The sequence below is a fragment of the Neolamprologus brichardi genome, chromosome 19 (assembly GCF_056152115.1).
Source record: "Neolamprologus brichardi isolate AB-2024 chromosome 19, ASM5615211v1, whole genome shotgun sequence".
Lineage (NCBI taxonomy): Eukaryota > Metazoa > Chordata > Actinopteri > Cichliformes > Cichlidae > Neolamprologus > Neolamprologus brichardi.
Window position 1 is genome coordinate 9,439,060 of NC_142122.1, and position 27,881 is coordinate 9,466,940.

General features: G+C 40.3%; 3 protein-coding genes across 12 annotated transcripts in view; 1 reads left to right on the plus strand and 2 right to left on the minus strand.

Moving 5' to 3' along the window:
- map4k5 (mitogen-activated protein kinase kinase kinase kinase 5) overlaps positions 1 to 5,755 on the minus strand; it is a 28,995-nt gene extending 23,240 nt beyond the window's left edge. For all 9 annotated transcript variants that reach the window (XM_087833206.1, XM_087833205.1, XM_087833201.1 and 6 more), the window contains exons 1-3: positions 5,349 to 5,755; positions 4,797 to 5,027; positions 857 to 914 (exon numbers count right to left, since the gene is read on the minus strand). In XM_087833206.1, the coding sequence (XP_087689332.1) occupies positions 857 to 914; positions 4,797 to 4,904 (166 nt within the window). In that variant the 5' untranslated portion in view covers positions 4,905 to 5,027; positions 5,349 to 5,755. The remainder of the gene's footprint in view (positions 1 to 856; positions 915 to 4,796; positions 5,028 to 5,348) is intronic.
- A 987-nt stretch (positions 5,756 to 6,742) lies between these two features.
- Positions 6,743 to 20,336, plus strand: atl1 (atlastin GTPase 1). 2 transcript variants are annotated; one of them, XM_006798646.3, is made up of 14 exons: positions 6,743 to 7,010; positions 8,561 to 8,811; positions 9,196 to 9,330; positions 10,103 to 10,207; positions 10,673 to 10,723; positions 11,866 to 11,922; positions 12,040 to 12,132; positions 12,296 to 12,434; positions 12,960 to 13,087; positions 13,217 to 13,273; positions 14,506 to 14,577; positions 14,658 to 15,089; positions 16,801 to 16,815; positions 18,339 to 20,336. In XM_006798646.3, exons 1-14 carry the CDS (start codon positions 6,971 to 6,973, stop codon positions 18,450 to 18,452), a joined length of 1,689 nt encoding a protein of 562 aa, XP_006798709.2. In that variant the 5' UTR covers positions 6,743 to 6,970; the 3' UTR covers positions 18,453 to 20,336. The 2 variants fall into 2 exon arrangements, with proteins under 2 accessions (XP_006798709.2, XP_006798710.2); XM_006798647.3 differs by having other exon boundaries at positions 6,744 to 7,004.
- Positions 20,337 to 20,486: 150 nt separating this feature from the next.
- On the minus strand, positions 20,487 to 27,486 carry sav1 (salvador family WW domain containing protein 1). Its single transcript, XM_006798648.3, has 5 exons — positions 27,189 to 27,486; positions 26,019 to 26,507; positions 22,831 to 23,101; positions 22,557 to 22,712; positions 20,487 to 21,945 (listed from the first exon to the last, which is right to left on the minus strand). Exons 1-5 carry the CDS (start codon positions 27,301 to 27,303, stop codon positions 21,732 to 21,734), a joined length of 1,245 nt encoding a protein of 414 aa, XP_006798711.1. The 5' UTR covers positions 27,304 to 27,486; the 3' UTR covers positions 20,487 to 21,731.
- Positions 27,487 to 27,881: the final 395 nt, after the last annotated feature.

Below are 27,881 nucleotides of genomic sequence, written 5' to 3' on the forward strand. Positions count from 1 at the left end.
GTATACCCCAGAAGAAGCGTATAGTATAGCTTTTATTTTGGAAAGAGACATTTCTCTGTAATAAACTCTTTTCCAAAGATGAGTGATTTCTCAATCAGATAGATTTAGTTTTTTTATTACTTTGTTGTTTCAGCAACATTAAATTTAAAAACTGTACTTTTGAGTTAAAATATATATTTATAATTTTAATAAATGACAAATTAAAAAGGCATGAACATTTTTTTTGTATCGAAAAAATATCGAACCGTGACACCAAAGTATCGAACTGAACCGAACTGTGAATTTTGTGTATTGTTGCACCCCTAATAGAATAATAATAATATATATCAAGTTCATGGATTCACATTTGACAAGAAGAACAAGTGTAAACACTGATTAGTGATCCTATGATTCTTCATTGACCCAGACAGCGATGTGATGAATGAAAGAAAAGCATAAACAGGAGTGAATGTCCTCCTTCGCTGTTAATCAGCTGAGCTCTGTCTGGTCGCTGGTGGTACAAAGCCCTCTCCGTAATCCCACTAATCTGGATCGCGCTAACTCTGTCACTAGGTCATTACCAGCATAAACCCCAAAGGGGAACCAGTCTTTCTGTTCCTTGTACACAAAACCACACATCATACTCCTGCTGGGAAAATGAGATTTATCTTTCACTGTTTAGATATTTGCCTTTTCTTGATAAATATTTATAATCATACCAATAAAATCTTCAGTTTACATAAGAAGTCCAGTTTTGTTGCAGTAAAAAATATATTTTACAGTCATTTGAGGGGAGTTTTTTTCTGTAAAATGCTAAAAAGCTGTGTGTTTTCTTTTCACTGCGATGAGATAATGAAATAAAAGTAACAGCTCTTACCTGGTTCCAACTTTATGACCTTCACAGCAGCAAGCTCTCCGGTTTGTATGTTTCGAGCCTGAAAAACACAATAACACAATTTTAACCGAGGCTTTAACTGTAGGTTGCTCACCGCCTGTTAACTGTATTGACTGAAACACTGACTATAGAGACCAAATAAATCACTCATTTTGGGTATTATGTCTTCATTTGCCCTGATTCAAGCTGCTCAATCATGACAATTTACTACTTCTGTTAAGTTCATTGGATTCTAACACACATTTTTGGGCGGTTTGAAGCAGTGGCTGAACAACACAAGATTACAACTAGAATTTTTCACCATTTTTGGATATTTTATAAAATCAATTTGTTGATCTGAGCAGCAGCTTTATCAGATTGGAAACTGCTGCTAAACTGTCACTTCTAGGATTTAATCAACTACAAACTTGAACACAAAATTCAATAAAGAAAAGAAGTTGTGGCCAACCAGCATTATAAATTAGTCACCAGGGAAAGGCTGGACACCATCTCTGACTTATGAATAAATCTCTGAATGATACATGTCTGCATATTTTAGTCATTCCTCAGTTAATTTTTTGTTTCTTCCCTGAATCACTTCATAATGCCGACAAGCATGTTTGTATTTCATAGATTTTACAAAGCATCCATCATGTGTAAAAATCCTGTGCTACAGCAGGTTTCACTGAAGTCCAAATCCAGGTCAAGACGGGATGCTGCCTAATCCGAGAGAGTGAAATGTCTGGACGAGCGGCTAAATCAGCCATAAACCACAAAACCCGGCAGCCTGGCCATCTTTCAGTAGTGGAATGTGGTGGTGATTCACACATGTAAACAACAACCCAAACAAAGCTTTAAACTGTTTAAAATGCAGCTGCGTGCACACAAACATAAAGACATTTAAGAAAACAGAACAATTTTTTCCTACTGTGCACATATTACGAGAGCATGTGACTGTTCTGCTTTAAACTAAAGTGTGTTTAGTATTTGTGTTGAACCTCTGTTTGTTACTTCCTGAAGCAGAGGTAACCAACCTAAGAAATAAGCCACTAAAGGGGGGAGTTTTCATTATAATACCCACATACGAGATGAAGCAGAGAATGTGTAGCATGTGACAGTGTTTCTCATTTCCATTAGGATTCTTTCCATCTCTCTCTCACGTCTCTGGTCTCATGTTTGCGCAAATTCAGGGTAATTACAGTCAGGCTGATTCCTTCAAACTGAACATATACATAGAACAAAGTGAGTAAACATCATAAATGTGAAAGACCTGCCACTTTTCACAACTCAAAATACCTCCAGGTACCCCATTATTTTGGGAAAACAAAACTTTTCTATCATTTTTTAAGTCAAATTTGATTGTTGAGCCCATGAATGCAGTTTTAATGCCCTTGTGACAATCAAAATATAAGTAATTTAGATAAGGCTGTAAAATAGCTGGTCAAATAATGGATGTGTAACTAAGATGGCTGCTGAGTGGCGAGACTAGCTTCTAGAATGATTTTGCTACTGACTGACTATTTACAGTATTCCTTAGTTCCCTCTTTGTCCCTCAACACTCAACTTTGATGCAAATATTTTCAAAGCCATCGATACTCCATTCATCTACTGGCCTTCCAAGGTTGGTTTTTCCCTTTCTAATCGTGTTATATGACAGGAAATTGACCAGAAAAAGATTCACAACCTGGGGAATTACTCTACAACTAAAGAAAACCAAAATAACCTCCACAGAGATGCCATGAAATTGTTAAATTAATATATTCACATGTAGTAAACATTCAAAGGTGAGGAATGCCATGCTGAGGACTTTTCCCAAATCTAAAGGCGCTTTCTCTGTCAACGCAGGGCAGAACACACCCATAGTGAAACGCATGTTTAGACAGGGGCCTGATCATATTTCAGCTCACTGCAGCTCTGAGCCTGTGAGCTCCGGGAGAATACCAGGCGCAGCATACCACCGGTGGCCTGTCTGGGGGTGGAGGGTGGGCTGGCTCGCTGGCCAGGAAGGCTTTGTATGGAGGGAGGCCATGTGAGCCCGGCTGAACCATCACGTCTACATCAGATGGTTCGTCTGTTTGTGTGCGACAGATGGATAAACAAGAAAATTCTCCAGCAAAACGCACCTCGCCGCAGCCAGACAAACAGTGGGAAACATCTGGCAGTTAGTCGGCTATACCCAGCAAATTAATAACACATACGCAAAACAGCATTGGCTTGAAACAAATACATCAACGCACTAATATAATCATTCGATTTTCTATGGGGATTCTCCAGATGTTTGAGGTTCACAACAATCTGACAAAGAAAAGGAGCAAATCCTCATAAATGTGCAGCTGGAACAAGTAAAGCTTTGCCATTTTTCAAGAAGAACATGGTAACAAATCACCCGAACAGTCAATTACTCTCTCTACTGTTTCTTACTTTGGACCTCTGGGTTTAACTGCAATAAAAGACTTGTAGACTCAAGACTATTTGCCCAGTTTTTCCACAAAAAATAGGAAAAACCCCAAAAAGAAAAACTTCCGAAACTAGACTGTCTCACAAAAAGCTGCAAAATAAATATAGCACATATGCAAGTGAGAAAAAGGAACCAAATAATCATATGTTATTGCTGACAGTCTTTCTATATCCATGTCCAAAAACTAAACACAAATTTGACAGCTGAACTCTTATTCTGAAAAGTTATGCATCACACAATGTACTCTAACTGACCACTTTATTAGGTACTCCTTGTACTGTCCTGGAGCCACTTTCGCTTTCAGAACTGCTTTAAATCTTTACAGCACAGATTCAACAAGGTCCTCGAAACATTCCTTTGGCCCATATTAACAGATAGTATCACACAGTTGCTGCACATTTGTCGCGTGCACATCCATGATGTGTATCTCCTGTTCCACCGCATTTCAAAGAACAATAGAATAGAATAGAAATATTCTTTATGGACCCTGACTGGGGGAAACTGTAGTCTTCCAGCAGCAAAGTGACAGGCAGATGGAAAATGCAAATAAACAATAAGAAATAAGAGACTGTACACTAAGTAAGAGCAATTTACAACATAAGCTGGTGTAGCCCATCTGGTTCAAAGGTAGACATGTTATGCATTCAGAGATGCTCTTCTGCATACTTCTGTATAACAAGGTATGCTGAACGAGTGGTTATTTGAGTTACTCTTGCCCTTCTATTAGCCTAAAGCATTTTGGCCATTCTCTTCTGATATCTGGGATCAACAAGGCATTTTCCCCTGCTGCTCACTGGACACTTTTTGTCTTTTTCAGATATTATCTGTAAAGCCTACCAATGATAGTGTGGTGGAAAATCCCAGTAGATAAAGAGTTTCAGAAATACTATCCATCTGACACCAACAACCACATTCAAAGTCACTTAAATCACCTTTCTTTCTTCCTCATTCTGATGTTCAAATTGAACTTCAGCAGGCCATCTTGACCATGTCCACATGCCTATCCGTTGAGTTACTCCCATGTGACTCTCTAATTACATATTCAGTTAGCAAGCAGCTAAACAGGTGTACCTATTGAAGTAAGTGGTGAATGTATTTCTGATGTATGTTGCATTGTCTCCACCAAAAGTGGTAGAGCAAACTAACAAGAAGGTACAAGCAACGACCTGAGCACAACAGTCAAACTGGTTCAGCAACACTGCCTCCACAAGCAGGAAAATACAGATAACAAATTGATCCAACCAATAAAATAAGATAATAAAGTAAAAAACAGTAAGCGCCACCATATGCAATGTTTGGCACATGAATGGATGCACAACCTGGCTCTCACTCAAAAGCTTCTGTCAATGTGTTTGCCACATGTTATCATGACTTACAAAGCAAACACCACTCTGGCTTAAATTACAGCGACAGCCTGATTAGTCATGATGTGGTGGGTTATGTTATCTCTAGCGCTAATGACAGACTGTGGGAACATCACTGTACCTTATACACGTCTCCATATGTGCCACTTCCAACCCTCTGAATGAGTTCAAAGTCATGCTGAGGGTTCCTCCTTTGGATTTCATTGCTTGGCCGGGTAAAGATATCCATGGTACCTTGACCCAGAGATGTCTTTACATTTATTTGGACTGACCAACGGTGGTGTCGATGATCTGATGCAACAATGGTTTTGAGTCAGAGTTACTCAGACTGCCCGTCCCTGTTGTCCATGTCCTGAAAGGTGGAAAGTTTTTTGGGGAAAAGTGCACAAAAGAAAAACAGCGAGTATTAATCTCTAGTAATAACCCTGGACGAGCTTAGCTTTGACATCTGTCACGCAAGCACTAATTAATTACCTCCAACTACTCCTCAAAAGTAATAAAGAGACAAGCATTTAAAAGCAGTGACCATTATAACGGTATTAACATGCAGGTTGTGGTCATTCCAGCAATTAGCCAGAGCCAGTGAAAGGCTTAGCATCCGGGCGGGTCAGCTAAAGCTAGCTAACTGGCTAAAGTTAGCTTCTCAGCTGGCTCTAAGTTCAACAGTGTATACCTTCAACAACACAAACACGGCGGGAGCATGTCTTGAACTCCGAATCGTTTTCAGGCTTTTAACTGTGCGATGGCGTCGAATAGTTATCCAAAAAAACAAAGGCGGTCCCCCTCTTTTGTTATCGAGGGAACAGTAGTAAACTTCACTCGCTTGCTGGTCCTGCTGCTGCTGCTGCTGCAGTTCACTCCTTCAGAGAAAAAGCGACAGGGTCGACTTCAAATCCCCGCAAGCCAGCGTTAAGTTTTGCCGTTGCCATGTCATTTCCCTCGGCTGACAGTTTTAGATTAGCCTCGGGCTCATGGGTAGAATACTAACGTTAGACTACATAAACAATAAACTGTTGGATTTACTGATATAACACGCTCCCTTAAAAGCAACAGTGTGTTACTAATCTTTGTGGAGTCGCAGTTATTGGACGCTGGTGCATTCGAGTGCATCACGGAAAATAATCTAACCACAATCACGTATTTATTACATCGTTAATAATATAACAAAAGTATTCGATTTGTAATAAAGAAATAAAAATATAAAGGGCATTCAAAGCACATGAAATGTATCTAGACGTCTCATTTTTAAAATAGTACCTTTTCTTTATTATCTATTCAAACCAAATGTTGATTTATGGGCGCGTTTTTGATGTAGTTATTGTTTAGTATCTCAGCATATCTTTTCAAAAAAAAGTTGGATGAATAAAATTTCTGTTGAGATGTAATTATGACCCCTTAAAGTTATCATTTGCAGGTATTACTGTATTTGAAAATGCTTTACAAGCATAATTTCATGCCACAAAATACAATCAGGAATATTAAAAATATTCTAAATAAGAGAATATCTTTATTTTTCAAAGGGTTGGTGGAAAAAGGTCTGAATTTTTTGATGTATGATTATAGTAATATTTTAAGTTATTCTTCTTTTTCTTTTTTTTTAAAATACAATTTAAGTGAAAGAATTATCTGATATCAATAGGTCTAAAACCAGATATCTGTAATTGCCTTTATTACCCAACATGAAAGTGGTTTATTTTAAGGCAATAATATTTATCCATGTGTTAGAATATGATATGGGTAATTGTTTTAATGAGCTGATGTTTTCTTTTCATACAGTTCAGTTCAACGTACAGTAACCGTTCAATAAAGAGGGGAATTTGTATTTATTTATTTATTGAATGTAGTATTTTAACAACATACTGACTACTGCTTTACCCATTTGGAATTTACATTTTTACAAGAGCGCACATGAAGGGGGCATACCTTTCAACCTCTGTGTAATTACCGCCACCTGCCGGTAGAAGCTAAAATTTCACGTGAAGGCAGCGACAAAGAAATGCGTTTCTGGTCGCACTTTCAAGCACATAATCGTTAATCATTCTTTTCTGTAGACATTGCAATATAAGCTGAACTGCAGCTGTCGTCCCATGCCTCAAGCTGCTGCTTTAGAACTGCGCCCCCTAGCGAGATACAGCATGGCTGCATCGCATTGAGGATAAAAGCTCCATCATCCTCCTGCGAGACGAGCATCGTTTTGGTGGAGCCAGGGCATTCTCCCAGCCCACGATATACACTCATGACTACCGACTAGGGTCGCTCAGTAACCCACAATCAAAGGGATATAAGGACAGTATTATGGCGAAACACCGTCCAGAAAGAGACAGCTGGGGTGAGTGTACGTACAGTATTTCATATTTCATTGCTTTTCTTGACGGCACAAACCGTTTTTTATCCTCCCTGCCGAGGAGGAGAGGGTGTAAGCCAGTAAGATGTTTATCTTAGACTCCATGATGAAAGGCTTGGTTTCGTTTTGACCGTATCATGACCAGTGTTTATTTATTTGAATGCAGCAATGCATGACGCCATTTATCGTGAGAAATACGTGTTTTTGTGAGTCTCTGCAGGAATATTGTCTAATCAGGCATAAGCAAGCACAGACCTGTATTTCTAAGACATTATATTTTTATTCAGTGATGAGCGCGTAGGGAAATGTCTGTTAGTGCTCTCTGGACCTCCCTAAGAGGCCTGAAAACCAGCTTCTGATGTATTTTGTTTATCACAGTGAGCTTCTCGTGATTGTACGTGGTGCATCTGGCATACAATTATGTAATATTGCATCAGAAGATAGCCTCTCATCATCCTCAGGACCACCATCTGCACCCTGACCGTTAATACCATCATCACTGTTGGTGATTGTCACTGACATCACGCTATGCTCTGTGTTAACTATAAATTCAGGCCTGCAAGGGGAAGGAAGGGGCTGAATGACTGCATTAGGAGTGAGGGGGGAAAGGGTGAAATGCTGCTGTTTGTCATCAGAGAGTTTATCTGGGCTGACCCACTTTAAGCAGACCGCTTCTGACGTCTTCGGCTGTTTTAAGGGCAACAGCAGCAGCAGAGGAACACGATCAGGTTAACCAGGCAGGTTCATGATGCCAGGCCTGGCTGAAGAGGCCATTGCAAGAGATGTGAATCCACCCCGATAGTCCCCTTCAAGCCTGAGACGAAACCTTGGATGATTCCTTCCTGAATTATTCACTGCGCATTCTTGGCACCCTTTATTAATCATTTAGCACATCCTTAAAATTTTGTCTGCTACTCCTTAATCTGTCACTGCTGCTTTTTTAAAGAGTTGTATCCATGCTTTGATTTGCATTAAAAGCTCAAAATTAGCACCACAGCTGCAGTGACTGGAATTAGTGGTGTGTGTTTGGACTTTCTTTCGTCTTCAGTAAACAAATATTACAGTGTGGGGAATTTGGGAGCTCGGAAAGCCTCCAATCATTGCAGGAAGCCCATTTAGCCCTTACACTGTACATGAGACAGCAGAGACTGGAAAGACACTGAGTCATTGCATGGAAAAGTACGGAAAAAACCTCTGAATGCACATGATCTCATTGGATAAAAAGAGTGTGGCCTGATTCATTAGGAATATTATTAACAAGCTTGCAGGCCATGCTATTGATCTGGAGCTGAAACAGGAAGGAGTAATGGACTTAACTTTCCTGTTTCCTCACTTAATGGAGTGCTAAGTGCGCTTATCATCACTGTGAAGAAGTTCTCGCTGTTCAGTCACTCACACAACAACATTTTAGTTGGTGTTTCATTGACACAATAAATTCTTTAAATAAAACATTTTGCCTTCATCTCTGTGTTTGACTGTAATGTTAATGCTGTTTTCTTGCTTCAGGTTTTATGATTTCCCACGACTATCTTCTCTTCCAGGGTCCCTCAGTGATAAAAATGTCTATGATTGGAGCTCGGAGGAGGAGGAGCCAGACGGACGAGCTCGGCCCATCCAAGTGCTGCTGGTCAAAGATGACCACACCTTTGAGCTGGATGAGTCGGCGCTGAGCCGCATCCTGCTGTCTGAGGAGGTCAGAGATCGTGAGGTGGTGGCCATCTCCGTGGCCGGGGCTTTCCGGAAGGGCAAGTCTTTCCTCATGGACTTTATGCTGCGTTACATGTACAACCATGTAAGTCTCTGCAAAAGCATTACTGCAGTCTGCGTGGTATAGATCATACAGTCTGTGTGCGTGAATCGGCTCAGTCGTGCTGGTGGAAAAGTTCCCGATTTAGCTTGTGAGTTGATGTAGCACATAAAAAATTGAAATATAACAAAGGAACTGGCAAAAAAGAAGAATATTTATGATATTATATTACTACATGCATGCACCAACCTGCTTATGTACAGTAATCTTGGATTAAAATGGCTATGGATTTCTTTACCTTCCTTTATCTTATTTATACCTTCTTTTTTTTCAAGCAGCAGATCAAATTTTTAAAAAAGAGAGCAATATTTTAAAGCCACTGAGGGTAAAATGACCTGTTAGCCTAACATGTGATCTGTCGGTGCTCAGGCGTCTGAAAACTGGCTCGGCAATCCAGAAGAACCTCTGACTGGCTTCTCCTGGAGGGGCGGCTCAGAGAGGGAGACCACCGGGATCCAGATCTGGAGCGAGGTCTTTCTGGTGGACAAACCAGACGGAAGAAAGGTGAGACTCTATTTCATCCCACAATGGACGAGTAGGCTAAAGTGCAATTGAGTGCTTAATTAAATATCACACATATACTTGTGGGCAGCACGGTGGCACGGTGGTTAGCACTGTTGCCGCACAGCAAGAAGGTCCTGAGTTCAATTCCACCATCAGGCCGGGATCTTTCTGTGTGGAGTTTGCATGTTCTCCCCGTGTTTTGCGTTTACTCCGGCTTCCTCCCACCGCCCAAAGACATGCAGCTTGTGGGGATAGGTTAATTGGATAATCCAAATTGCCACGAGGTGAGTGTGAATGGTTGTACCCCGCCTCTCGCCCTATGACAGCTGGGATAGGCTCCAGCACCCCCTGCGACCCTGAAAAGGATAAGCGGTAAGTGAATGGATGTATATACTTGTTTAACCTCTACAGTGACACCTTTATATTCTCAATGAGCCTGGCAACAGGTCGTCTTAAAGCTTCTCACCTTCACAGTCGTAGCTGCAGCTTTGGTTGGATAACTTGAAAGGAGTCTTTTGTGGTTTAGGACATTTTTTATACCTGCATCAACCAAATGTTTCTAACATTTTGCATCAAAGGTTGGTCGTTCTTTTTAGTTTCATTCAAAACGAGCTGCTGAACATGAATGGTTGCTTTAGGCACTTTCTATTCTCTGGAGTGTAAACACTCCACACGCTGTATTAAAACTCACTTTCCTCAGTACAGCACATCCACGGCGAACATACTGACTCCTGCAGCAAAGGTGAATGCGTTCATCTGTCTTCTTACACAGGTCGCTGTGCTGCTAATGGACACGCAAGGCACATTTGACAGCCAGTCGACGCTGAGGGATTCAGCCACTGTGTTCGCCTTGAGCACCATGATAAGCTCCATGCAGGTGCAGTGACCTTCAGTCACCTGATCCAGCTTAGCTTTAGAAAAGACTAAGTATTTGTAAAAATGCATGCATGTACTTTAAAGTTTGTTTGGGATGGACTATCTTAGTGATGATTCTTTCTACTCAAGCACACCTGCCAACTGCATCATTGTTCAGAAGAAATGGCCCATCTGTCCCTACCCTGTTTCCTCTTTCGGCAGAGATCTAATGTTAATTAGCTGCATGCTTGTTTTGGAAATAAAATAGTTCCTCTGTTTGTAACAAGCTCAGACTTTATAACAAAGGTTTCCATGCTAACACACCAAACTAAGACACAGGTGTTACATATTATGCCTGCTAGTCCCGTTTGTTCCTTAATGCCTAATGGACTATTTGGTCAATAATTTAACCTGGACAGATTTACCACATTCTTCAAGTTGTACATGTTTAAAGAAAATAACTCTCTAACTCAATGGCCTCTTTCAGGTTTACAACATCTCACAGAATGTGCAAGAGGACGACCTTCAGCACCTGCAGGTAAAATTGCCTTTCAGTTATTACAGGAAAATACAGTCCTGCACTAAAGTCCTCAGCTACCCCCCTCCTTTTGTTTCACCAGACCTTCTTATATATTTTAAAGTGGTCTTGATCAATAGTTCTCCAGGCTTTCTGACAGTCTTTTAAAGTTTTTTCTTCTTTTTGGACTTTGGCTGCTTTTTACTCATTTTCAGTCTAGTTGTTGTGTCTGACCGTTTTCACAGGAATGTTTTTTTGTTTTGTTCGATAAACCACTTAACACTGACCTATGAATCATTTAAGCATAAAAAGAGCACATAGCTCAAGTATGAGCATGTCATATCTCAGCATGGTGTGCTGTATGTCCTTAAAAATTTGAGGACACTGAACAAGTGGGGGACAAAAAAAGATAAACCATCTACAGCACGTGAACAGTATCTGAAAGTCATGAACTTAAGAAACCAGAAAAAAAGAACCCAGCAAAGACCTGACACTGGACTATACAGATGCATCTGACCCTTCAGTTGGTACATCTACTGTTTACTAAAGCCTTATCAGAAATGGTCTCAGTGGAAGGGAGGCTGCTGAAGCCATTTATAAGGAAAGGAAACCGAGTGAAAGGACTGGTGTAGAACTGGACTGAAAATCAGTGGCAGCAGGTCTTAATTTTGAACATGACTTCTTCTTTTAGCTTGTCCCTTTAGGTTTGCCACATCTTCCTCTGTCTACCATACTCTTCTTTCAGATTATTTTTTAACAATGAAAAGTATCAAACACAAACACACTGTCAATGCAGCAAAAGCATACCTGGAAAGAAAAAAATACAATGAAACACTGCAAGTTGTGGATTGGTTTCCCCACCTCAATATTATTGAAGCAGTGTGGGATTATCTTGAAACAAGACATAAGAAAAGGTGGTCACAATCCAAAGAGGAGCTTTGTTTATGCCTTATACACTGTATTTTCATATATGGTTTCACATGTTTCAATAACTGGAGCTTTTTCCATTTTTTCCTAGCAAAATATAAATAAATTGGGTGTGGTTCAAGACTTTTGCACAGTACTACAACTCCTTCGACTTGTTTATATATTAATATCAGAATTATTATCCTCACACATTAGTTCTTCAAATTACTTGTTACAATATTGTTACTTTATTTCAGCTTTTCACTGAGTATGGAAGACTAGCTATGGAGGAGACTTTCCTGAAACCATTCCAGGTATTTTCTATTTAATAGAAATATCTTTAGTATTTCTATTAACACATTTTTATGTCTCAAAATTATTTGAGTGAGTGAGCCGACTTTATAACACAAGAATTATAATTTCCTTTCTAGTCCATGATTTTCCTGGTTCGAGACTGGAGTTTTCCATATGAGTTTCCCTATGGACAGGAAGGCGGCATGAAATTCCTCGAGAAGAGACTTAAGGTCAGACATCACAGATGTTACTGAGATAGAAGGTCACACCACTTTCAGTCCTGTCACATCAGCTTCCTGTGCAGCCTTTGCAGTGATGTGGTTGCTTACTGCTGCTGAGACTAGCTTAACCAAAGCACATCTTAAACTTGTTGTCTTCGTGTTTGCGGTGCAGATCTCAGAGAACCAGCATGAAGAGCTGCAGAATGTGCGGAAACACATCCACTCCTGCTTCACCAACATCTCCTGCTTCCTGATGCCTCACCCTGGCCTCAAAGTGGCCACCAATCCACACTTTGATGGGAGAATCAAAGGTACATTTTCTTCATTGCTCACTTACACCACATCCACCTTTAATTCAGGAATAGTATTGTTTGTGAAAGGCTAGGGAAAAACTTCGCAGCCAAATTTCTTGGAACTTGGTGAGGAGGTGACGCTCGGGCAAAAGAAGACCCCATAAAATTTGAAATACTGCATCAGCATTGGACATTAGCCTTGGTGGAGGATGCACTCTGCAAATGTACTTCTAGTTTTGAACACCTAATATTGTTTAGTTCCCTCACTTCAATCATGACATGGAACCTCTCGGTCTGTCCTGCGATATCTACGATCAGGATATTAGATCTTAAAAGTTGCTGGTGGGGCCTCTACAGATCAGACATGTTTAGATATATCCTGAAAATGCTCAGATTGAGATATGAGGGCTCTGGAGGTTTTTCTAATGCTCGTCGAGGCCTTGCTGGGCAGGTTTTTTTGGGTCTTGCATTTTGTCCCAAAGAAGACTTCTGCTGTCAGTGAGTGACTTTGCCATGCTGTACACACTTGTCCTCTCTGTCTAGAGATTGATGGTGAGTTTATAAACAACCTGACGGTCTTGGTCCCCTGGCTCCTCAGTCCTCGCAACATCGATGTGAAGGAGATCAACGGCAGCAAAATCACGTGCAGAGGCCTGCTGGAGTATTTCAAGGTCAGAACAAAGCACCGTGGTGCAACCAGACTCTGTCCTTTCTTTATTTAAAGGGCCATATTTCCACATATGACTGATGAAATGTAACAAATGAACTTTTTCATTTGTATTATTTTTTTGTATTTTTAGGCTTACATCAAAATTTACCAAGGCGAGGAGCTGCCACATCCAAAGTCAATGCTACAGGTATATTTTTAATGATTATTTTGCTAACATACAATAAAGCTTTGCACTCAAGATACACCTATGGTCAGAGGTTTACATACACTCATCTGGACATTATTTTAATGGTAATTCTATAGATTATAATGGTTTCTTTGAACTGTTTGTTTCTTTTAGGATAGGATGATTGGATGGCATATATCCTTAATGACTTTAAATAACAAAAATCAAGTGCACAATTTTAAATTTAATTACTGTAATTTTTGGATTTTCTCTACTCCACAGAGAGTCAAAAGTATACATGCATGTTGAAATATATATTTACAGTTACTTTAGTCTTGTAATTGATCTCGCAGTATTTTAAACTGTGACAGCCAAAGTCTGTTAACTTTTCAGCAGTGATCATGATTGACAGCAACTGGTAGTTTGTCTTTGCTGCATAAAAAAGATTTGTTTGACAGCAGTCATTGGATTGATCAATACTCAGAACAATGGGAAACTCCAAGGAACTCAATGAAGATCCAAGAAGTAGAAATGTAGAGTTAGATCAGTTAGGAAGCCATTTCTAAACAACTGCAGGTTCCAAGATAATCAGTTCAAACAAATGTGTCACCACTTTGCTAAGGTCTGGAAGAAAATCCAAACTTGCCCCTACATGAGAGGAACTTGATTAGGATTTTCAGGAACAACGCAGGAACCACCGAGGCTCAAGCCTTTAAACTTAAGAACACTATACAAGCTGTTCAGCATGGTGGTGCTAGCATCATGCTCTGTTTTGCTGCCAGTGGTACTGGTACATTGCACAAAGTGGATGGAATAAAGGAGAAGGATTATCTCCAAATTCTTCAACTTCGTCTCAGATCAACAGCTAGAAGAAACTTATGAGACAATGTTCCCAAACACACATCAAAAGTTATGAAATGGCCTTCCCAAAGCCTCAACCTTAGTGAAAATTTGTTGACTATGCTTAAAAGCCAGGGCTGTGGTCAAATATCCAGCCATAATTATGCCAGAAGGTTGTTGATGGCTACTAAAAATACTACAAAATATGAGCTTAGATGTATGTATATATTTGAGCCTGAATCTAATAATAATATAAGAAGAGTTCAAAGAAATCCTTAAAAACCCCAAATAACCATGAAAATCAATGATGAGTGGACGTAAACCTCTGATCACTGCTGTAAGCTTATCCATACTGTTAATTTCTGGTTGCTGACATTGATCCTTACATGATATTTCCATTTGCTTCCCCTCAGGCCACAGCTGAGGCAAATAATTTAGCAGCTGTTGCAGCTGCAAAAGATCTGTACAACAAGAAAATGGAGGAGGTAGGTGAAAACAGATTTGTAAGTGAATGTCCAGTAGCTACCAAGTGACTTCCCCGGCTCACTGCTGTCACTTCTCACAGGTCTGTGGAGGTGATCGGCCTTTCCTCGCCCCCAGTGAGCTGCAAGCCCGACATGGCGTCATCAGAGAGGAGGCGCTGCAGGTGTTTAAGGGTGTGAAGAAGATGGGAGGTGAAGAGTTCAGCCGCCGCTACCTGCAGCAGCTGGAGGGAGAGATCGACGAGGTGTTCGTCCAGTACATCAAACACAATGACTCCAAGAACATTTTCCACGCAGCCCGCACGCCGGCCACACTGTTCGTGGTCATCTTTGTCATGTACGTAGCCGCGGGTATCACAGGCTTTGTGGGCGTGGACATCATTGCCAGCTTGTGCAACATGATCCTCGGCCTGGCACTGATCACTCTGTGCACCTGGGCTTACATCCGGTACTCTGGGGAATACCGAGAACTCGGTGCCGTCATTGACCAGGTTGCTGGTGCGCTGTGGGACCAGGTAAATAAAAAGAATAACCGGTCTAACTTATCAGTAGTTAGATGGTAATGGTGGCTGCTTAGATTTTGTACAACTTATAAAAGTAAGAAAAAAGGAGAACGATTTGTTTGGTATTGAATTTAAAAGATGTCAGGTGAGTGAAAATCATCACATGCATTCAGGTTTTGAGCACTTATACTGTTATCAGGTCTGGTATCTCTTGCAGTTTGATTAGTTTAGGGACGATTCTAGATTCAAACTTTTATGGGGGCTCGACTCCCAAACAGAATGTCCTCACAGTGTCCTGTAATGTTAATGGAATATGATGTTTCCAGATGTAATCAACCCTTTTCACATTTGCAAACCTCAATTCAACTGGATAAACATCACAATGTTACCCCTCAAAAGCAAACTAATCAGACCTATTGTAGTGTCTAAGAATATTTCAGAGTGAATAATCAAAGATTTTAATATATATTCCACCCGTTTTAGGGTGGAGCCTTTAGTTATCAAACCCGAGACAAGACTCTGTCATTAAAGAATTTAATGAACCATTTGTGGCAAAGCAGATAAGATGAAAAACATGCACAAAATTATGTCAGTCTCTTAATCAGATTGAGGCAATCCACCAAATCATCAAACACATACAGTACAAACCCTCCCTTTATTATGCAGACGCAGCAGAGAGCAGCATGTACCCCACTTTTACGAGTAGAGAATAGATTTGTAGTCCGTCCAGAAACTAGAAAGTGACCAAAATATAATCTTATAATAATTATTATAAGAGCAAATGGGACAACATACTGCTTAATTATGTGAAATCTTCATCAAGGAATGTGGGAAAGCAGAAGCTACAGCTTTATCATTTTGGGTGAATTTAAATGTCACAGTAAATAAAAGACATAAATGGATCCATAGCAGTTTATAGCAATATTCAAACTGAATACAGGCGGCTGCTGGACATCTGGATCTGAAGCTATACTGTAAACAAACACTAAAGAGCAATTTCATCCGAATAAGCATAGAAATTTTTAACAAACTAAAATAATAACGCATATCAGCTCCTTTCCTGTGAACTGCAGTATATCAGCAGACTAGGGGAACAAATAAAAATAAGCAGACACTTTAAAGGTCACGCAATATCCCCACTTTATCAGAACAGTTTGAACTTTTGCTGTATTTTAGTTAAAGTGTGTTTTGAATCAACTTCACTGATGTGTGTCATTAAATTACCTCATGGTTTAGAAGGGAAACGTTCACATCTTTAGCCTTTAACAGCAGCACAAAAGATATGAGATTTGCTATTAGCAATAAAACACATGGTTGGAGCTCTAGCTGCTCTAGCTGTCCTGTTACAAAGGATGAAGACTGAGGAAAAACATATGAAACCAGAGTCACTGGTAAAAATAATTAATAATTATTAATCATTACCTTTTCTTTTATCTGTACACATTTACTTTATTTTAATATGAGAATATGGCTTTTTCGCTTTAAAATTAGCCATTAAAGACAAATACAATACACAGTATCCATCCACATCTGTTAGAAATGAAAGAGTGTCTTTAAACCACTAGGGGGCAAAAACCTCCTTTATTAGTGGCAGCAGCAAATCCATACAAGCCTAAGAGCAACAATTGTGCACTGTTAACGAAGAATCTGTATGTGCTGTTTGTGTTACATGTTCACTACATGTGCTCACACTGTATGTTTGTTTCTTTTAACGCCTCTGCAGGGGAGCACAAACGAGGTAAGTAGAGCAAATCAATTAGAAGTATTAACAAGAACACATTGCTACTGATGCATTTCTATGAGATTATTGTCATCAAACTCAAGTTCTGCTCAAATTCTCTGAGCTACAGTTAAATTTCCTCTTGTGCAGTCTTATGTTCCCTGAATGAAGACACCTCAATTCACACCTTAAGGCTGCTTTATGAATTAAAAATTCTCTGTCTTAATTTTTAATGACTTTATTTAACTGTTATGATGAATAGTATGAACACCTGATTTTTCTGTTACAGTAAACCATCTCAGTTTAGCAGATATCACGGCCTCTGCTCTCCTCTCCACTCTAAGAGATTCGATACTGTTGATGAACAGGTTGCTTTCAGCTTTGATGGTTGAAATCATATTGGGCTCGTCTATACATAGTTTAAACAGTTGCTGAAGATATTTTCAAATTAAGATTTCAGATGATTTCCCTCTTGGATCAAAATTTGTATTGTTATATTACTCTATGAATATTAGTTATTATTAGGCCGATCAGCACTTTGATGAAAGGCCTTTTTTCATGGTAATAGGGCAGTTTTTAATGCCGTTGGCCCGATGCAAACAAAGCTTTTTCCAAACAGACTGCTTCCCTTCCTGGTCTAAACTTCTGAAACAAAATGTGCCCAGGACTGAAAAAGCCGAGACTCATAAATCCATGGCATTTGACTTTAAAGCAGATTATATTACATATCTTTAACCTTCTATAGTCTTTTTAGTTGTGAATGATTGTGAATGACGTGTTAATCAAATTCAAATTGAGTTTGTTTTCATATTTTGTGCAGAAAATATACTCGGATTGTCCAGAAAAATGACCTAAAGTTTAAATTTTATATGTAAACAGTGGGCTGTGTATAGACATCAACTGAGTGCTCCCTGATTTCCCATTTTAAGCTTATTAAATCAGGCTTAAATCAAGCTGGTTTACAACAGCTCTCAGGGAGCTTACTTTCTCTTTCCATTTTTTGTTGTCAGAATCAGCAGATGTAACATTTATGAAGCAGTCGATTTAGTGTTTCAAATCAAATATGAATGAAGAAAACTGATAAAAGTAGCCACTGGAAGCCTGCTGTGCATGTTTCAGCAGTGTGGAAATAAAGAGAGCAAACAGAGTGAATAAGTTATATAAGAATAACTTGTTTTCAGGTAAAAAAAAAACATCAGTATTGAAATGCTTCCAATGCATATGACTAGATTAAAAAAGAAACCCAAATCCCAGCTCCCGGTTTCTGTTTCTAAAAGTATACAGATGCAGTGATAAACCACTTGATATACACTGATTATTGTACAAAATATGTGTGCATAGCTTTAGCTTTACCAGCTTATATTAGAAATATAAGCTTTACCAGCTTTCTAATACTATAAGCATGTTCATGCATGATGGGTAAATGAATGAATGGACTTTGTTGTCGTGATCTTGTTTATGTGTGAAAATGTAACTCCGGTGTTTCCTGCAAAAGTAATCCATAAGATAAATAACTAACCAGCTCCATGTTCTCTCCATAGGCTCTCTACAAGCTGTATAATGTAGCAGCCAATCATAGGCACCTGTATCACCACGCCTTCCCCGGGCATCAGGTGGAGGAGGTGGCTGAGGAGCAGGACAAGAAGAGGGACTGATTAGTTCAAAGACAGAACATGTCAGAGATTTCCTCGTAATGGACCGAGGGAGGAAGCGGAGGAGGAGGAAGGCAGATGAATGCCCTCACCCATCAGGCACTCTTTAACTCTGGTACTGGCTGCCGCAGCAAGCCACTACTGGTCGTTCACTTCTTTAACCCTTATAACGGACTGTTTAATGTTCATGCATATGCCGAGAGCATCTCCTCAGTGGGTGGCTGCTTCTAAGCATAGGATGCAATGTGTCATGGTCTTTCACCTTTAGTTCGTGAAGCAAACACCTGTACAAATACCGCGGGCACTCTGCTGGAGGAGACTGCTGTTTATTTCTCATCAAGTGTTTTTTTTTTCTTTTTCTCCATCATTCGTCACTGACAATGATTTTTAAAGTATATTCAAATCTGTGAAACCCCCGTTTGTGACAATTGTTCTGTTCTTTGAAGTTTTAGTGTTGTTTATAAGGAACAATATCTATGACCTGCAATGTTTGAAAGACAAAATATGTACTGTATATTAAATAATGAGGCGTTACAAACATCATCAGCATGGTAAGTGGTTAATGTCTGTCATCTTTAAGCTCTAAAAGCAGGTATACTTTATAAAAAAAATAGCTGAATGGTTGTGACTAACTGGTATTGTGCCATAACATGTAAAAAAAAGAGAAAAAAAAAAAAAAGATTTCTCACCTGCTGCAGCCTGGCTACATGCAGACACTCCATGGCACACGAGTTAGTTTTAGGGCTTGGTGTATCTGTGTGCTACGGCACTGGTGGGAGAGACAAACGTTTACATAACATAGCCGACATTATCTCACTTTATAGTCTGCTTGCAGTTTTGTAATCATGCATCATCCTAGTGATCGTTATATGTGCGTTTGCTTTTGAGGTTTGGGAGGAAAGAGCAAGGTTGGGTTTCCATTGTGATGTAGTTAGGGGGGGGGGGGGGGGGGGGGGGGGGCTGCCGAAGCCATTGTTGTGTGTTTCACTGAATGTTCGAGCAAATCCGAGGAATGTAGCTATTCTGTGGCCACCGGGGGAATCAAAGCTAGATGCTATTAGGCGTGGCGACAGGCCTGCTTTGGAAACGGAGCCTCATTCCACATCTCTTTCATCATCTTCTCACACTTAAACCGAATCATCTGTGCAAAACTGCTGCATGGTGAAAGAGGCTTTTCGTGTTTCCACAACAGCTTGCATTTTTAAACAAAAGGCTTGTATCGGTGATGGCTCTTTTTTGGTGTTTGAATACTTCGGCTTAGTAGACTGTTACTGTATATTTGTACAACTGCGGTCACTGTTTTAACTCCTCGAGTCACTGCGCTGTAAAATGTCTGCATCACATACAAAGCTGCAGCAAAACTTTTCTATGTCTTTTTTCTTTTTCTTCCCCCCTCCCATTTAGATCTGCTCACCAACCGTACAGGAACACTGTCATGCATATTTAGCAAGTTTATAGTGAGGTTCGACCTCAAGGGTTGAAAATTTAAAGGCACTGCAGCAGAGTGGCTTCTAGAGTCTTCCACAATCTATAATCAACATCAGCGAGGCCTTCACACAAAGAACCATCCAAGACCAGTTTAAGATTCGTGATGTTCTGAAATCCCTTTCTATTTCATGACTATGTTTTTGGGTGTTGTGTCCATTAAGAAGTCAGAAGAACAGTATTTGTTTACACTGTGTTGGAATATCTCATCTGTGAGACAGAGCTTTTCTTTCATTCCTAAAGCATCACCTCTCAATGTGGTGGGAGGACTGAAAGGTCAAATGAATCAACCTTTTTTTGTGAGCTCCTTCAAATTGACTCTGCTTAGTTTTCAGCACACGCATTGCAAAAAAATTCAGTTGCAAAGAAAAGACCTAATAAAGATGGACCAAATTAATGAAATCTAGACTTGAGTTTTCTTACAATCAGAAATGTTTTAAATACAAGTCCTACGAGGCGTACCGGCAGTGTTTTAAATGGCTCTGCCATTATAAAACACTGTGGGAAGACCGGCAAGCAGCAGGAGGCAACAACTGTACATCCATACGTGTATTTTTTCTTCACTGCAGACTTTATTGCTTATGTCCTGTAATTGCAATTCACAAAATCAGGTATGAACAAACTGTAGACATTGTTCTGAGGCGATGTGATAGAGGCCCAAAGAGAAGCCCAATGTTCTGTACAAACCTATTCCACTGCTCCCAATTAGGACATTCAGAAATGTTTAGGTTCCTCTGATACACAGGACTCCTTAAACATTTTATATACTGAGAATAACACATTATCACTGGTCTCCAGTAGACAAAAAAAAAGTAAGAAAACATTTCTGAGTATCTTAAGAGGAGATAAAAGCTGATTAGTGATCAGTAGAATATGTGTCCAAGAACCTGGACTTCTGTTATATCAGTGAAGCAAGATGTCCGGCCATAAACATAAAACATGAAAAACTGAAACAAAGGGAAAGTAAAGTTTTTGGCAAAATGAATGTGACTTCTTTTTTAAAAAAAAGTTCCAGTAGCTTATTTGTGTTTAATTAAATGCACAAAAACGTGAATTTTCCTGACGAACAATAATGCCGAGAGACGCTCAAACCACCGCATCAAATCTGATGCTTCATCAATCAAAAAAGAAAAATCTAAAATTAAATATCTGTTAAGGTTTTGGTGGATTGTCTTAAAAGTATGTCATAAAAAAAAGGAACAATGTACACTTTCTGTGTGTGGTTTCAGTTTATGACAGTAACAGAGCAAAGGAAAGAAGCCATGAAGTCAAATTAGAAAAAGCTGCCTGTCGCTTTCTCCCACAGGAAAAAATGACGGAGTAGCTGGCGTATACATGATATGAGCAGACGTAAAACTGCTGCACTTTGTTTTATTAAAGGCACAATGTCAGGATGCTTTTGTAACAAATACCCAGAGATGATTTTTCACACTCTGTGCTTCTCAGTCTTTAAAAAAGGAATTCAAACAGCAATTTTCCCAGGTCAGTGGCTTTCAATGGAACCACAAGCAGTTTCCCATGATGCAACACATTATTTCTTCATTCTAGTGTTTTGTGTTGTTGTTTCTATCAGTCATCCATAAACGGAGTGTCACATGGCCCCCACCCTGGCCATATATGTGTCTCGACCTCCTGGCTGATATATTTGGATCAAGCAAAGGCACAGATGTGTTTGGTAAAGAGGCAATTAAGAGTCAATCATGATTTCAAAGGCAGCTCTGACCGCTCCCAAACTGAGGAAACCTCAGAGAGGTGTGGCACTGAGAAGTCCCTGCTGCACACACACGCACACACACATCACATGTTCCCTATGAAGTTCTTGTTGGACTGCTGGGCGTACCACTGTTGCCGCTGTTTGCGTGCCTCCACCTCCGACAGCAGCGCCTGCCGGTACGCCTCGTAGGACTTGACGATGTGTTCGAGCTCCTTCATGAAGAGCAGCTTCAGCATTCCCTGGTACGTGTCCAGGTCTGCCAGCTGGAACAGCTCCCACTTCAAGATGTGGTCGTACCTGATGTAAAGGAGAGGAGAGTCACTGTACCTTTAAAGTTACCCTTTGGGCTGGTTTGAAGATCTATCAGTCACTTCTTTGTGCAAAAAATACTTTTATTTGGTAAGATTTTTTTTTCAGGGGATCTCTATTGAATATGTACAAACTCTGAAATAAACACCGATTTGGAACGCAGTTTTCCACAAATAAACATACATGTTTTTGAGGTATTAAAAAACACTATACAATAAATACATTACATATTTAGGTACCTAAGGATAAACATCATTCTTTTCCATTTCCGTAAGTATTAAGGTCAAAACCAAAACTACCAAAAAATATTGATTCTACACTTTTGGTAAGAGCTTGAAAATAACTCGCTTATTTGGTTACTATCAAAAAAAAATGTCCAGGATTAAATAAAAAGTAGAATAAAAAACTTAGAATTATTAAGTTGAAATTTTGAGATACTAACCCCGAATTTTGACTTATGGGTGGCATTTCCCCCCCCCCCAGTGGCTTCCATAAATTCCTCCTTTTAGTACCTCCCTTTGTTTGTACATTTACTGATTATTGACTGACCAGAATACTATTAACTAGACAAATGTCAGGTAAGACTGAGTTAGACTCACTTGAGTGGTGCACGAGCATACACCTGCAGCCAGTCTGGAATCTCGGCTGTGTGGTATGGGTTAGCTGGCACGAGAACTGGCTGGTTCCTCTCTGCAGGACGTGGCTGATAGGCCAGGGGAGGTGGTAGTGGTGGGGGCTGATCGTAGCGAGGTACGCTAGAATACAAAGAAACATCATCTCTATTGTGATGAGGTAAGTTTTCTACTAAGTAAAGAAATAGTAGAACTTTAGTTGCTTAAAGAACTAAAAGCAGCGTTTTTTAACGCTTCATACCTTGGAGCACATGGATGACGGTATTGTGCCCTCTTGTTTATGTGATCCACATAGTAGACCCCAAACTCAGCGGACTCCACCTTCTCCCAGCCTGGAGGGAGCCCCTCCCTCTCGAGAGGGTGGCTCCAGTGTGTAGTGTTAGTGTTGTGGTCGATGTAGTACTTCCTGCCACGGATGGTCCAGTCAACGGTCCAACCGGCCGGAAGGGGGAGGTCCTCCCCCGTCAGACTGGACAGGTTCCCCAGAGACTTGGCCTGTATTCGACCTATGGCTGAGAAGAACAAACATTTCTTTTTTAGAAACCCTAAGGGAGAGGCAGAGATGTCTGACCAATCATACAGAGGAGCAGCTGCTGGCTAACAGCGCCCCTGGGAAAGAAGAAATATTTGGAGAAATTTCTTAAAAACTGCCTGTGTGGGAAAGTGTCATGTAAAGCAGAGGACAGTACAGAGTTTAAACTTTAAAACTGAGATTGCTCGACTCTGTGATTGTTGTGACAGAGAGCCATCTTATTCTAAGTGACACTGTGTGATGAATGGTAGGAAATGGGATTGTTGATACTTTTAGACAGGAAGGCAGAGAGCTCTGCATGGCCAGCCATACACACAGGGCCTTTCACTGGGCGAGAACAAACGGCTGTAAGAGCCGACAGCAGAGAGGGTTCATGCAGCGGGTCCTGTACTTTTATTGGAGAATAACGTCAGCGAGGAATGTCAAGTCGACAGCTGTGTGGATGTGGATGAGCGTGACTCAAACCAAATGAGCTTGCAGAAACCAAGAATTCCAAATACAGGGGAATGCTAAAGGATCTCAGCGAAATGGCGGCTACAATCTGATAAATTCTACGCTAGAGTGACAGCAACAAAGGTGGAGCTCTTTGCCAGCTGCTGAATGAAGGGAAGGAATGTGTGAGAGCTCCACAGAAATGCACTCCTCCTCCTACACCACCCCCATCTCATCATCATGATCATCATGTTTGCCCTTTCCTTCAGAAAAAAAATGCTCACAGCAGACCTAAAGCTCAAAACATCACAGGAATTTCTTAGATTACAGTGAGGTGGGCTGAAAGAAACAAAGTGGGTAGACTGATAACATCAAGTTAGGGAAAACACCACTGAAAACATGGGGGGGGGGAGAGAGAGAGAGAGAGAGAGAATGATAATTTATGAAAACATCCATCACACACAAGAAAATAACATATGATTAACTATATGCACGAGTTCAAAATCAGCCTAATTTGTCTCATATCAACCCCTTTTATCAGGTGAGGAACAGCATATGACTGTCTGTGAGGTGTGGAACTTTCTCCCAACCAATCAGGGAAGATCAAGCTATGTGACAGAAAGTGACATCTGATAAATCTGCAGTGGCCCAGAGCTTTTCAAACTTCCAAACCTTCACCCCTACCTACTCCTACACCTGTGGTCGTAACATCAAAACAGTGGTAAATTAACGAAACGCTCAGATTATGTGTTTGCAACATTGTTCTACATGTTGAGACAGGTGTTGTTTTGTGTAGGATTTCTAATTATGAAACATGTGATTTCCTCAGTTTTATATTATACCTAAAAGTCATATATAGTTGTTTATTTTTACTGCGAGTCTTTTTTCTACTAAAATTGATTTAATAATTCACTATTTGTTTTTTATTTATCTTTGATTCAATTACATATAAGGAACAAAAGTGGTACAATCAGTACAAATAATACCATTTTTCACTTCTTAGTAGATATTTACAATTTATTTGTAAATATTTTTTGTTTTCAGTAAATCTACACTTATTGACTCAAAAACATTCTGTCCCTTTTTTGCAGCTGTCTGATCAGATTGTTTATGGAAAGAGGGAAACTGCTGTTGTGTCAAAGAATCATGTCACAGAACAGGACAACCTGACTTGAATTTCCAAGTATTTCAATGAGTGCCCTATTAAGAGTTAAGCCTTGACAAAGCCCTTCACTTCATCCACAGCTAACCCCTCTTTCTTTTAACTGGCTGCCATTTGCGAACAGGAGATTTAAACGGCAGGTGTGTGGGGCTTCAGTATAGTATAGGACACCACTTAAACAGTATATACTCTTTTATTTCCCAAGGGTTTGCCACACAAAACCTTCATACCCGATTTGGCGGAGATTTTCCAACAGATGCTTGTGTGATGCAACCCTCCTTATCTGGGCTTGGGTGATAGCTTGTGCTTCTACCCGGCTGCCTGATGGACCAACAAAAGGACAAGCAAGAGTAGCCCACAGACCGGTTGTACAACATACTTTGGACACTGTCCAACAACAGACGGTCTCTGCAGGTAGATGGGCCAGCATGCCACCCCCACTGAACCATAATTTCAGCTTAAAGCAAATGTGTGACCAACTACATCACAGAGCCACGCTGTAATAACATATAGTGGCACCTTCATACACAAACATGCTGCAGCGTCTCAAACCTCACTGTGTGTCAAATGTAAGTATAAGGAGATCAGCACATACGTAACAAGGATGATTCATGCTAGCGAGCAGTTTGAGGCTGAGACATTTGACTGGGGGCAGTGTGCAAATTACTAGTTTGCTGGCAGAAAGTTTCAGCAAACACAGAGGTGAAAAATGCAGAGCCTCTAATGCTTGTTTAACTTTACCCCAAACAAGGCTACGTGATAGGCAGGCCTGACATAATACTGAACTGTATACATGACGCTGACAAGCCAGCCACAAAATAAGAGTGTCTTTATGGTAAGAGGAGGACAAGAAGCATTCCCGTGCCCCCCCCCAATCTTAATGTAATTACACTTACATCATCGTAATGTTTACAACACAGAGCAGTAAAATAAAGACTGAAATGAAATTGCTCTTTTCAATTTGACAACTAGTGGCCTGCATTCCTTTCAGAGTGGCCTCTGTGTGGTTGGACAACCATCCATAATACTCAAAACAGAAATTATACATTAGTACAGCCACTGATACTGCTACATCTTGCCATACACCAAAGAAAGAAGTAAAAAAAAAAAAAAAAAAAAAAAAAAAAAAAAGAGTTCTCCAAGAGGAAATTTTAAAAAGTTGTAGAGTTGTTGATGGGATGTCAGTCATAAACTTTCTGAAACTAGATGTTTCTTGCTTTTATCACTAAACCTCCCTTAAAATATATAAATAAAGACATGAACAGTGTTAAAAGGGAGCTTCCCAAAATAATGTAAAATCTACCTGAAGGGGGTCTGTTTGGAGCTGGGGGAGTATGTTGTCGGGGATGTCTTTGGAAGTTGTGCTCATTGTGCTCGTAGTATCTATAGTCTTCAGGAAAGCGGTCTGGTACTCTCCTTGGCTGGCGCTGCTGCTGCTGTTGATGTTGCTGGTTTTCATAATAAGGTTCAGAGGGGTAATAATACCGGGCATCTCCATTCTCAGACATGGGGCTCACGTCTGTAAGGAAGGACTGTGATGAGCCTCCATACTCATGCGAAATGTCACCCAGACTGCGAGGCAGGTACGGAGGTGCAGACAAGCGGTGGCTCTCTGTGCGGGCCACCTCGTGAGGAGTCTTCTGCACATGGGTACGGAGGACACTCTTGTTACGGGACACCACAGGTTCCCGGCTGGGTGCCAAAGGGTAGGAAGAAGGCACCATTTCTGGCAGAGGGACCTCTGTGCGTCTCGGTATAGTGGGTCCATGACGGATGAAGGAGGGCATAAGATCTGCAACCAGGTCAGCAGAGCAAATGTCAATAAAAGGCAACGCAATATCTGGGAGCTGCTCATGCCTGATGGCTTGAAAATAAATAAATAAAACATCATAATAAAAACAGAATATTTTACTAATAGGAGCCAAATCGCGTACTTTTACTTTTCATACCTGAATTATAATATTAACTGACTCTCGAATAAAACATTTACACGAGAAGGTAATTTAGTAATACCCACATTTCTACAAAAAACTGCTAGTTTCAGTCGAGTGAACGTTCATAACACTTCTATAGATACTCTAATAGAAACAGCTTAACAGCAGCTATCACAATAATCATAAGTCAGTACAGACACTAAAAAATACTTTTAACTAAACTAATCTACTAGTATAATATGCCTTTAGCTGAGTAATTTAAAGCTGTAAGCATTATCTTGTAACTACTGCACTACAACTGGCGCTCATGTAGCACTTAGCTACAATAACTATCATCGTAGCTGTGTTTGGTTAGACTGTACAGCATTGAACTGTTTTTTTACAATCGTGGAGTAAGTATAAATGTCCCCACAGAGTCGTTTTACAGTATTTGTTAATGCTAGCTAACTAAGGTTTAATAGTGTTTAACTTTAACTAGCGAGCGAGCTAAGTGATGCTATTCGGGGCTAGCTGACAAGCTAACCACTTGTTGCGCTTACTTCTCAGGAGCGGCGACGTTTCCTTCTTCACATACTTCCCGTGTACCTCGGCTGGTTTGGACGCTTCGTTCTTACTTTTCTTTCGTGAGAGCATAACTCCAGGCTCGGAAAACATCAACAGCACGGTGGGGTAAAGTCATGACTCAATCCTTCGACTTTGCAACCATACCGGCCAGTTAGCAAAGCGCGGAAAGTCAACATTTTTCCCCGCAGCTTTGGATTAGCTAGCCGCAGTTAGCCAGCTAACTGAAGCCACAGGGAGCGTCTGTGCTGCTGCAGCGGGTACAGTCCCACTACTGGGAAGTCCTTCCATCTGAAGGAGGAGGAGAGAGGAGCACAAACCACTGTGGGGCCCTTCGGTGACATAAGCACAGTATAAACATATAAAAATATGATTCAGAAAAAACTGTACTCTAGTTAGAAAATATCCGTTAAAATTTTCCCAAATTTAATCACTCACATGGCAAAGCTGAAACTAATAAAAACTAGGCTAAAATGGCACAGAAGGAAGCCAACCCCCCTCTAGAAACTAAACAATGTAAAACAAATATTCAAAACAAAATAAAAGTCATATTAAAATGTATGCCAAGGACATCCATCCATCCATCCGCTTATCCTTTTCAGGGTCGCGGGGGGCGCTGGAGCCTATCCCAGCTGTCATAGGGCGAGAGGCAGGGTACACCCTGGACAGGT